The sequence below is a fragment of the Rhinolophus sinicus genome, linkage group LG01 (genome assembly GCF_036562045.2).
Source record: "Rhinolophus sinicus isolate RSC01 linkage group LG01, ASM3656204v1, whole genome shotgun sequence".
Lineage (NCBI taxonomy): Eukaryota > Metazoa > Chordata > Mammalia > Chiroptera > Rhinolophidae > Rhinolophus > Rhinolophus sinicus.
This window is the reverse complement of record NC_133751.1, coordinates 78,020,566-78,033,464: the sequence shown is the minus strand read 5'-3', so window position 1 is coordinate 78,033,464 and position 12,899 is coordinate 78,020,566. Positions and strand designations below refer to the sequence as shown.

Here is a 12,899-nt window from a genome sequence, read left to right as displayed (position 1 = left end):
CGGCCCGGCCCAGCAAACTATATTTTTAAGTTTTATACTTTTAGATGTAAGTATACAACTTTTTCAGTGTAGTGATCAATATATATACTAATGTGGAGAACAGAATACATGGAATCAGTATGAATTAAAATTTCTGTTTTCTTCAACATTCCATATAGTTCTGAAGTAAAATAATATTTCTAAGAAATAAAACCTTTTAAAAGCTAGATTATCAGGGTGGCTGGTTAGCTCAGTTGGTTAGAGCGTGGTGCTAATAACACCAAGTTTGCCTGTTCGATCCCCACATGGGCCGCTATGAGCTGCGCCCTCCTTTAAATAAATAAATAAATAAATAAATAAATAAATAAATAAATAAATAAATAAATAAATAAAAGCTACATGACCAAAAGTACAATTATTTGAAATGTAAATTTAAAAAACAATTTTTTAAATGAAATACACTTTTAAAACATTGTAGATAATTTGTTGTGTACATCTTGGCACTCTGAAAAATTTTGTTTTATGTCCAGTTATTACTCAGTGGGGGAAAGCTTCCTACCTTAAGGTCAATAGGAGTTTCTAAAATAATATCCTCTAATTCTCCACTCGAGTTAGTTTTTGGTCATAACAGTTTATAAGTTACACATTTGATGGACTCATGTCATGCTTTCAGAAGGCCAGCAGAGGGAGCACTACTCAATGTATTTACTGTACTGTTTTTGATAAGATGGCCTAGTTTTCGTATGGCTCAGTGCAAAAGGACTTTAGCTTTAGTTTTAATCCTGAGTCTAATCTTAGATATGCTACTTATTAATGACTATGAGCAGGTTATTTCATTCTGTGCATTTTTAGCCCATGTATGAAGACTGCTCAGTTACCCTCCGTTTATTTTTGTTTATTTATGTATTTTTATTAGTTTCAGGTGTACAAAATAATGTACTAGTTAGACATTTATCATTTATACCCCTCACAATGTGATAACTCCCCTCCCCCAATCTACTACCCCTCTGATATTGCATACAGCTGTTACATTTCCACTGTCTCTATTCCTTATGCTGTACTCCACTTCTTGTAAATATACATATATATAAAATTGTAGTTGACATTCATTATTATTCAGCTTCAGCTTCAGGTGTACAGCGCAGTGATCAGGCATCTACACTGTCTCTGAAGGGGTCTCTCTAATAAGACAGGTGTCCATCTGACACCCTACAAAATCTTTACAACATTATTGATTATATTCACCAAACTGTCTTTCGTATCCCCATGGTAATCTTATAATTACTGATTGTGCTTTCTAATCCCCTCACATTCTCCCTCATCCTCACCCGCCCCCCCATCTAGCAATCCTCAGTTTTTCCTCTATGTCTCTGAGACTGTTTCTGATTAGTTTGTTCATTTATTGTATTCTTTAAATTCCACGTGTAAGTGAGATTGTATGGTATTTGTCTTTATCCATCTGACTTATTTCATTTAGCATAATGTTCTTTCAGCAATTCCACTCCTAGGTATCTTTCCAGAGAAATCCAAAACACTAATTTGAAAAATTTATGCACCCCTATGTTTATTGCAGCACTATTCACAATAGCCAAGACAGGGAAACAACCAAAATGCCCATTGATAGATGACTGGATTAAGAAACTGTGGTACATTTATACAATGGAGTATTGCTCAACCATAGAGAAGAATGAAATCAGTTTCCTCCTTTTAGAGTTGTATTGTCAGTCCACTTCGTGGCCTAGCAAAAAGGAGGAAGCGTAGCCTGTAATTAACTCAGATTCCAAGTGGAAAAAAATGGGAGAAAGGTTACAGAAATAAATTGGTATAAAATTTAAAAATGTACTTAACATCGAATCCTACCAGTTAAACCTCAAAACACCTGTGAATCCGGAAGGATAAAATAATGTCTGCCCCTCCTTTTACTTACATATCCTGAATGAGGTTGGCTGATGGCACTTTTTAGTAGAATCATTAAGAAATTCTACTTATCTGGAAATTGGCTGGGAAAACAGTGTTTGAGGTGGCATAAATTTTTGAAAACCAAACATTTGACAGAGTCCTGATGCTGATTTTACTTTTTGCATTGTTTATTAAAATTCTGAAATTTTGCACCAGGCTAACTGAAAAGAAAAAGAGATTGAAATTGATCATTTGAAGGACCTTTGGGTTTACTCTCTTGACCTCATGGCCTGAATATGTTAAGCTGATACCCACTCTTACCTCTTGGTGGCTTATAATCTTGCTTAATTTAGAAAGGATTAAGAAGTTTAGCCATGGTCTTTGGGTCCCTAAATGACAGATAAATAAGGTGATCTAATGTTTGTTTTTTACTCTTAAGGAAAAAAAGTGTTGGTTTTGGAAAGAACAGCAGTACTTTGATTCAAAGATCCTGTTAATATAAGGGAAGACCTTTTGAAAGAATGAGCTCATCACATAAAAAGCTTCTTTTTATTTTAGCATGATTGATGCTTTTTTCTTTCTAAGTTTGTATTTAAAAAAACTTCAAATCACTAGAAACACTGCAAGAGTTCTAGCAATGAGCACCCATATATCTTTAACTTAGATTCTCTATTGTTAATGTTTTGCCACATTTGCTTTCTTTCTCTCTCTGTAGGTGTGTTTATATGTGTGTTTGTGTATAATTTTCCCCAAAGAGCATTTGAAAGTAAGTTTCACACATCATGGCACTGAACCCCATGAGTGTGCGTCTCCTAGGAACATGGACTTTCTCCAACATATAATCATAACACAATTACCACACTTGGGATATTTATCATTGATGTTATAGTTATTTAATATGTAGTCTATATTCCAGTTTCTCCAGTTGTCCCAATAATGTGTTTTATAGCAACCTTTTTTACTTTAATTCATTTAATCTCTGATCACGCACAATGTGTTGAGTTATGTGGTTAATCTCCTTTAATCCAGAAGAGGTCTCTAGCTTATTATTTTTTTACAATGTTGAGGATTTTGATGTCACTCTTTTGTAGAATGTCCCTTAATTTGGATTTGCTACTTTATTATGTCTGCATGACTAGACTGAGGTTAAAGATTTTTTACAGGAAAATTGCAGAGGTGAAGTTTTCTTTGTTTCCTTACCTTAAGGCTCTAAACTCATGAAAACAGTATATGTGCTTTTAAAAGTCATGTCCTCTGTTAAATGTCACTTATTTAAGCAATGAAATTCTGTTATTCTCTAATGTAGCCCCCTATACTTCCTTAATTGCTTTTTGTCTCTGTTCCCCATTATAATGTCAGTTTCATAAAGGAGGAGACGCTGTGCATTTTGTTTACTGTTGTATCCCTGGCATCTAGGAGTAACTGGCAAACAGTAAAGTTTAAGTATCATTTTAGGCAAATCTCTTTTGAATTGACTTTTGATGAAACAAAAAATCCTGACTACAAGTTCCCATATCAAGAGTTTGGAAAGTTAGCATTTCTTTTTGTTTGTTTATTTATTTTCAGTCTAAGTGCAAGAGGCCTAATTATTGTGACCCAGTTTCTGGAATAGTTACACTGAATTTTCAGTACTCTTCTCCTGGACTCCACTCACCCCCACTTTTTAACACAGTCTTCAATCAGATATTTTTCAAGCGTGGACTCTAGTCCAAGGTCTGTGCTAAGTACTGAAGACAAAAGGTGAAGAAGACAAAATCCATGTCTTTGAAAAGTATAGATTTTAGTAAGGGGAACAGACACTGAAGAGCCATAGCAGTGATGAACAGAGTACTGCATGAGCACGTATCTGGGGACAGGCGTCTCCAGTAGGACTCATCTCAGTTCTGGGCAAGGCCTAAGTAATCTGACACGTGACTTAATAGCGCATAGACTTGCAGTGTGAAAAGTAGGTAGTGGCAAAATAGACGTCCTCATCTGTGTGAGCCATTATCTCAGTCTAAAGAGAGTAAGTGATTCAAACCAGAATGTCATTTTGGAGTTTGGGTTAAGGGCTAAGAAGTAAAAAACTAAGAACCTAGTTAATTCTTATTCAGTTTATATATTCATATAACCTATTTATTGTTAATTGTGTTAATTAACATCTCTAAGAATATTTCATTTTAATCAGGCTCCGTGAAATGATATCTTTTTTAAATTTGCAAATAGAGATACATATTGGAAAATAAATGGTCCTGAATCTGAGCTTGTACTCTTTTTATTCCTCTTAAAGTGGTGTCAATATCAAAATGCCCATCAACTCCAGTGGACCTGATTGGGTGACGGTGATACCCAGGAGAATAAAAGGTAAAAAGGAATGAGCTCGAAAATTTGTTCTTTTTCTTGCTTAGTGGGTTGAGGCTCTGTTGTTTCACTGATGTTACAAAACACCCTTTTACCCCCTTTAATATGCCATGGTTACTTCTAGCCACAAGTGAAAATACTGAAAGAGCTTTTAGATGAAAGTAAATTAGACCTTATGTCCGTAGCCTGGGTTTTGCTATTTATACTCATGTAAAATTTGTCTTCTTCCCCTACCCCCCTCTCTGTTTAGCTCAAGAGCCTACAGAGCTATGCTATGCTGTCCGTTATGGTAGCTATTAGCTACATGTGGCTATTTAAATAAACTAAAATGAAATAATATTAAAAATGTAATTCTTCAGTCACACATGCTCAACAGTCAGTCACAGTGTTTAGGGGCTACCATGCTGGAGAGCATTTTATAAAGAATGTATCTATCATTGCAGAAAGTTCTGCTGGATATCACTGCTCTAGGGATACTTAAGAGATCAGTGTAAAATTGTCATGGAAATTTTTAAATCAAGAACACTGGGTTAGTGGGCCGGCCCAGTGGCTCAGGTGGTTGGAGCTCCTAACTCCAAAGACTGCGGGTTCAATTCTCACATGGGCCAGTGGGCTCTCAACCACAAGGTTGCCAGTTTGATTCTTCAACTCCTGCAAGGAATGGTGGGCTGTGCCCCCTGCAACTATCAACGGCAATTGGACCTGGAGCTGAGCTGCACCCTCCACAACTAAGATTGAAAGGACAACAACTTGACTTGGAAAAAGACCTGGAAGTACACACTGTTCCCTAATAAAGTCCTGTTCTTCTTCCCCAACAAAATCTTTAAAGAAAACAAACAAAATAAAAACCTGAATTTAAAAAAACAACAACATTGGGTTAGTGAAAGGATGCTGTCTGGACTGACAGCATCAGCATTACCAGGGTCCTTGTTAGAACTGCAGATTCTCGGGTCCGTCCTCAGACTACTGAATCAAAAACTCCGGGGAGTGGGCCCAGTAATCTGTGTTTTAACAAACCTTCCAGGTAGTTCTGATTCATTGGTATAGGATATTATTAACAGTAAAAGAATGAAATTCAGAAGAGTAAATGTATGTGTTATGGTTTTGCTGAATAGATGCCATTAGCTATAGTGACTTTTAGAAAGAAAGGATGAACATTATTACAGAGGCTTATGCAGATGGCAGGCAATTGCTTCTTGACCTTTTGGCTAAGTGCAGATGGAAGCAAGGTCCTGTTAGCTGTTGAAAGCATACGAGATGTGATCAGACAATACGGTGAATGTTTAAAAAGAAATTTATTACAGCAAAAGACACATTGCCATTAATCCCCCTCAAAATGTTCTCTTTCACTTCAAACACACTTATCCCATTGTTCTTTCCATTTTCTGAAGCAGTTCTGGAAGTCCTCTTTCTTGAATGTCTTTAGTTGTGCTGTTGTGGCTGCCTTGATGTCCTGAATCGTTTTGACTTTGGGGAAGAGCCAGAAGTTGCACGGTGCCAGATCCAGTGAATAAGGTGGATAAGGGCACACCATAATGTTTTTATTTGACAGAAATTGTTGTATGCTAGAAATGATGTGTGACACAGAGTTTTGTCATGATGGAGGATGATTTATGGCACACTTTAAGACACCCCTTCTCTCAACCGTAGCTCACACCCAACTGACTGCACTGAACAAGTTGAAACTTATCACACATTGTTACTAAGGTTTGATGCGCCACTTCCCGTGTTGAAGATCCCTGCCTTTCCATTGGATGGCATGCAGCAGCAGCATTCACCATATTTATTGATCACAATGGAAAGGCTCTGTCACACATTGCTTCTGGTATGTCAGTTTCTGTCAAATAAAAACATTATGGTGTATCCTTATCCACTTTATTCACCGGATCTGGCACCGTGCAACTTCTGGCTCTTCCTCAAAGTCAGTGACCATGAAAGGAAAAATTTTTTTTTTTTTTTAAGAAAGGAAAATGTTTTGAATCGATTCAGGACATCAATCGATTGAGGCAGCCATGACAGCGCAAATAAAGTCCTCATGAAAGGACTTCCAGAACTGTTTCAGAAAGTGGAAAGAACAATGTGATTAAGTGTTCAAAGTGAAGGGGAGTATTTTGAAGGCGATTAATGGCAATGTGTCTTTTACTGTAATAAATTTTTTAATTTAAATACCATATTTTTTTGATCAACCCTTGTATATATAGTATTGTACACAGCAGGTGTTGCAAACACTAATGCCACACGGACTAGGTATATAACACACATGGATCCAGCAGGGTGGGTATTAGCCATGTGCATGTCTTGTGTGAGTGGTGGGGAAGGAACCAAAGAGTAAGTACCGTCTAAAGGGAGGGCAGCCTTTGCTCACTTCATTCTGCATTGTTGCCATGCAGAAATGTAGACCCAATTCGGCAAGATCTATAGATTTTGTTTTCCCATGAAAACCCAGAAATCTTAAATTTTAAATGTGAAATCTCCAGATTTCAAAAAATTGACATCTAATTCAAAACTTTTAAAGTATTGTGTGGGCTAAATAAAATTTATCCATGGCCTAGATGTAGGCAGAACACTGCCAGTCTGTATCTCTGGTCTCCATTATCAGATGCCACAAGAAATCCCAATCTTTTCCTAATAAAGAGCTGTATTTGATTTACTTGAACCCAGTGAGTTACTAATTTTAGAGGGTATTCGTGTGGAAAAAATTTAATGGAAATTAGTTATCTTTTATCTGCTTGGCCCTCAACCCCACGGCCAAGATGTTAGTAGACGTGGTATCCCCCAGTAGTACTGCATTCCTCACACTTTCTCATGTCGATACCTCAGGAAGCCCTGTCCCGCTTCCACATCTAGCTTTCTCTCCCACCGCCCCAGTTGTCTGGCTTGCCCTCCTTGTGATGTCTATCGGTGTTTAGTGGTATGGTCAGTGAGAGGAGCTTTGGATGGTTTGCTTGCACCGGACAGGTCTTGGGTTTCATCCAGGAAATAGTTGAGGGTTTGTGATGCATGATTGTGTTTAGAGAGAAGGCAGATTCAGTAACTAGTGAGGTTTTTGATGGAGTTTTAGAGGAAGAAAGCAACCATGAGTCAGTAGGAGAAGAATAGCCTTGCTTTGAGAAAACCACCTCGGAGCAGGCACTGTACATAACTGGAAAGAAAAGGGCAATTGCTTTATATAATATCAAAGAAGTCCAGCTTGGCAGAACTTCACTGAAGTTCACCCTAGTGACCAGCAGGGGGCACTCAAAGAGCCTAAACGAAGGACTCATATCCTCTCTCCCCTTTGTTACTTCCTTCTCTAAAAAAATTCCTTTTGTTCTCTGATAATTTTAGACTTTAAAGAAGAGTTGCAGAAATAGTACAGAGTTCCCGTATAGCCTTCACCCAGCTTCCCCTTATGCTAACATCTTATGTAATTACAGAACATTTATCAAAACTAGGAATTTAACATCAGTACAATATTAACTAAACTATAGAATTTATTTGGATTTCATCAGTTTTTCCACTCATGTCCTATTTCTGTTTCAGAATCCAGTGCAGGATCCCATAGTGCATTTAGTCACCATATTTCCTTAGCCTTCCTTTTGTGACAGTTCCTCAGTCTTTCATTAATCTTCCATGACCTTGACACTTTTGAAGAGCATTGGCTAGATGTTTTTTAGAATGCCTCTAAATTTGGGTTTGTCTAATGTTTTCTTGTGATTACAATGAAGTTATGCATTTTTGGGAAGAAATGTTGTGCCCTTTTAGTAGGTACATGGTGTCAATATGCATTTCTAATAATGTTAACCTTGATCATTTCGTTAAAGTGATGTCTGCCAGAGTTTTCCACTATAAACTTATTTTATCTCTGTATTTACTCCGTATTCTGGGGAGATACTCTGAGACTGTGGTAGGCTGAATAATGCACCAACCTTCCCAAGATACCCAGATCCTAATTCCTCAAATTTGTGAATGTTACCTTATATGGCAAAATAACCTTTGCATATGTGATTAAGTTAAGGGTTTTGAGATGAGAGATTATCTGGGTTCTCTGAGTCAGCCTTAAATGCAATCACAAGTGTCCTTTTAAGAGGGAGGCAGACAGAGATTTCATACAGAAGACAGACGGCAACATGAAGATGGAAGCAGAGAGATATCTGAAGATGCCATGTTGCTGGCTTTAAAAATGGAGAAAGGGGCTGTGAGCTAAAGAATACAGCTCTAGAAAAGGCAAGGAAACAATTTTTTCCCTAAATCCTACACAGAGAGCATGGGTCTGCTGACACCTTGGTTTTGGCCCAGGATATTGGTTTTGAACTTCTGGCCTCCAGAACTGTAAGAGAATAAATTTAGGTTGTTTTAAACCATTATCTTTGTGGCACTTTGTTATAGCATACACAGGAAACTAATACAGACACTACGTAAACATTCTGTTTCTGCTTAAATTTTCAACTGCTAATTTTAGCATTCATCAGTAGATCTTGCCTACAGCAATTATTTCTGTGGTGTTCTAATAGTGAATTGCTGTATGTCTCATTCTTAAGACATATGTTAATTGGAATTTTTCTGTAAGGAAAAGTCCCTTTTTTCCCATTTATTAGGTTGGTGCAAAAGTAATTGCAGTTTTTGCAGTTATTTTTAACCTTTTAAACCGTAATTACTTTTGCACCAACCTTATATTTTATTATCAGTATGGACTAAAGATTATTTCATTTTTTGGGTTATCATCCAATTCAATCTTTTTGTTGTTGTTGTTGTTCAAATTATTCCAGTTTTGGCAATTGAGAACTTTTCCAGTTTGGCTTCTTTGCCCATTGACATGCTCTCATCATTTTTTGTTTTGTTTTGTTTTTGTTTTTTGAGTACTTCCTTCCAGCACCGCAAGCTATTTCAGGCCCATCTTGTATTGTTTTGGCAGGGTTCATAGTCTTTCCACTTTTATTATTTCACTTATGAATCCTATATTTTGGAGGGTTTTTAAAAATCTCCTATGAAATTGTGTTATTTATTTATGAGTTATATGATTTTCCTACAAGGTAAATTTATTCTAAGGTGCATATTTAGAGTCTGGTGGATTGTTTGAGATTGCCAGTGCCACCCCCTTGCGTGGGTATAATTCCAGTCAAAAGCAAAGCAACACAGCTTTAAAAGTATTTTATTTTTAATTTTTTTAAATTATTTCTTTTCAGTTACAGTTGACATGCAATGTTATATTAGTTCCAGGTATGGAGTATAGTGGTTAGACATTTATATAATTTATGAAGTGATCCCCTTGATAAGTCTCGTATCCACCGAGCACTATACATTATTACAGTATTATTAACTATACTCCTTATGCTGTACTTTACATCCCTGAAAAGCAACACAGCCTTTAAGTTGACTAGACTACCTTATCAAGGGCAAGTGTCTGGTTTCTGACAGGCTTTCCTAGTGGCACAATTATTGCTGAATTTTCCTAAGCACCTGTGCTGTGGTCCCCAGACTATCATAGCCTCATGGTTTAGGGACCTTGATGGCTCCTAATTTCATCAACAACTAAACTGGAGCTCGTATCTTTTTAAAGCTTACTGAGAGTTTAGGATAGGACTAGATCTAATGGCAACAGAATAATTACTAACAAATTTATAGTTCTTTACTGTTTTTCTTTATGTTTTGAAATATATCTAATGGAGCACACAGATCATAAGCATATAGTACAATGGCGTTTTACATTTGAACATCTCTTTGTAACTGTGGTAGGCCAAATTCTGAGATGACTCCTACTGATCCATGCCCTTATTAATCCCTTCCCTTCAGTTACATTATATGACAAAGTCGACTTTAAAAAAAGAGCAATTATCCTGGGTAGGTCTGACCTAATCAGATAGGCCTTGAACAAGGACCAGGTTCTTCCTAAAGAAAGAAATTGGAAGTGTGAAAGGATTTCATGTGAGGGAGATTCTTGTTGCTGGCTTGAAAGATGAAGGAGGCCATGTAGCAAGGATTGTAGGCAGCTTGTAGGAGCTGAGGGCATCCCCTGGCTGACAACCAGTGAGGAAATGAGAAACTCAGTCACAAGGAAAGTGAAGGAAATAAAGTTGCTTATAACTACAAGGAACTCAATTTAGCCCACTTGAATGAGCTTGGAAGCAGATTCTTCTCCAGGTCCTTCAGAAAAGAACATAGCACTGCTGACATCCGGATTTCAACCTGGGACCTATGCAGAGAGCCCATTTGTGCCATGCCCCAGACTCAACCTACAGAACTGTGGGTAATAAATGCCCCTTATTTTTAAGCCACTAAATCTGTGGTGATCTGTTACCCAGCAATAGAAAACAAATAAATTACCACCCAGGTCAAGATATAGAATGTTTAGAACATAGAGAATATTTCCAGCGTTCCATTACTACCCTCTACTATTAAAAACATACTTGCATACTATTACAGTATTACATTTTTACAATAACCCTTTAAGATAACTAGAAATTTACCCGCTTATAGATAATGAAATCAAGGTGCAGGTCCGATTAACTTAGAAAATCAAAGGGCTCATATCTTACATATAAAATCCAACTAACACCAGTTGGGGGAAGGAAGCACGCCCACAACTGTATCAGTGATATAATGTATGTCTTTGTAGAGTGCTTCTACCACAACCTGTCGCTACAACTCTGAGAAACTTTGGCAAGTTACGAAGTAACTGGTTTTCTTCACCTTTAAAAGATATTTGGACTGAGGTCCCTTTCAACATTCTCTGAATCTACAGGTATTTCTCCTTATACAACGTGACCGGCTGTGCCTAAACAGCTTGACATACACCTATCCTCATTCCTCATCTTTCTGAGATGTCACCCAAGCGTTCCTGTGTTCATCGTGTTTCCTGGTCAAGGAATTGTTTGACTCTGTTTCTTCTCTCTTGTCTTTCTTTCCCTTCATGAACCATGCATTCCCTTTGGCCTGCCTTTTACTGTTCTCCTATGGATAATTCCATGCCATAAAATTAAGGACATTGTGTCAGCACATGTGCACCAACATATACCCCACCCTGAATTTTCAGCGTATCCCTCTCTAGCTCTTTCTAGAATAACCTAGGGAAATTTCTCTCTCTGCTTTTCTCGCATTTTGTGCCATTGGTGGCCCAGATGATCCTCATTATGGCTAATGAATGACATGGGATGATGCCTTTTGGAGGGAAATTTAAGCCACAGGCTTTAAAAAGAAGCCAAGACATTTTAGAGAAGCAGGGACCTACTTGCAGATAATCAAAACTGTCTCTTCTGAGTTTGTATAAAGATATTTATATCTGCCTTTATAACCACCTCTGTGTAAACTTATTTCTTCACCATCTACATTCAAGATAACCATAAAATTGAGTAGTAACTCATATTTTAAAAATTATTTTTATTCCGCATGTATAGTACATTAGGCGTTATATTATTATTTAAAGAGGCTTTTATATCTCAGTTATCTTACATGAAAATGCATTTTGAGTTCCAAGAAACACTGACTTTTTAAACAACTTCAGACTGCTTAAAATTCTATTCGTCAGGAAATGTTTTTGTCCCAGCTGACCATAAGAGGGCAATGTAGGTACATGCATTTCACTTTAAAAATATGTTCTGTTATTTAGCACTACAGGTTTAAAGAATTAATGTCAGGTTCAGTAATTGATTTGCTTTGCTTGACTTAACTCTGGTAGTAAATATAATTAACATTTGAATAGAAATGGTAATTGGTTCCCGTGTGATACACACTTTTCTTTATAGCATGTATTTGACACAGAATAGTCGGTTCTACTGAATTAACCCTGGTAAAAATTGTAACTTCAAAATCACTTGTAATACCCATCACAGTAAATATTTTCTTTGGGCCCCCGGTGTCTGCTCAGGAACTCTCTGGCCTGTGCAGCCGCAACATGCTGATATAATTGAGGGAGCTTTGGGCAACATGTGGTAACAATGGGAAAGCCACACTTAGTACATGTTGAGAAATTGTTTTTGAATAAGCCAAATACACATTTGAATGAAGACAGTGAAGGGGCGTTTCTTCTTTAGCCAGCAGCCTGATTAATCTTTTTCTCTTCATTCTCATTGATTCATCCATCCTTTCATTCAGTAAATATTTAAGTACCTACCAAGGTGTGGCAATTGTCATACTTCATCTTTCATTCAGAGTCCCAGTTTGAAGAATGTTAGGGCGACCAATGGGTCAGGAAATAAATTACAGATATCTGGGGGGAGTCCAGTCCAAGGTGTATCTGGTCACACTCCCCTAGCCACCCCTTCTACCAATGTCTGTGTTGAAATGGATTGTTCTGAATGAGAACTCAACTCAGATACAAAAACTTCCACAGCACATGATTCACAAACATCTCCAGCACATTAGCAGTTTTGATCCGCTCAATTCTGGTAACAACAAAAAATATTTATCCGACCTCCTATTTTTTCTTTCATGATCACATTTGCCAAATAAAACTTTTATAAATGCTGTTTACTTTTCAACTGAGGCCCTGAACCAGCAAAAAATTAGCAGATATGTAAGAAAAAAGATTAAATATACACTATCTGTCAAATAAGGCACTTTTTTTTTAGGACTTTATTGGGGAACAGTGTGTTTTTTCCCAGGACCTATCAGCTCCAAGTCCAGTTGCCGTTTTCAATCTAGTTGCACGGGGGTGGGGGGGTGGGGGGGCGGTGGTTCCCCACAGCCCACCATCCCATGCCGGA

At 37.4% G+C, this 12,899-nt stretch overlaps 1 protein-coding gene across 2 annotated transcripts in view; it reads left to right on the top strand.

Moving 5' to 3' along the window:
* Positions 1-12,899, top strand: part of NXPE3 (neurexophilin and PC-esterase domain family member 3) — a 48,417-nt gene that overhangs the window by 30,164 nt on the left and 5,354 nt on the right. For both annotated transcript variants that reach the window (XM_019711215.2, XM_019711219.2), the window contains exon 6: positions 4,148-4,221. In XM_019711215.2, coding sequence (XP_019566774.1) covers positions 4,148-4,221 — 74 coding nt within the window. The remainder of the gene's footprint in view (positions 1-4,147; positions 4,222-12,899) is intronic.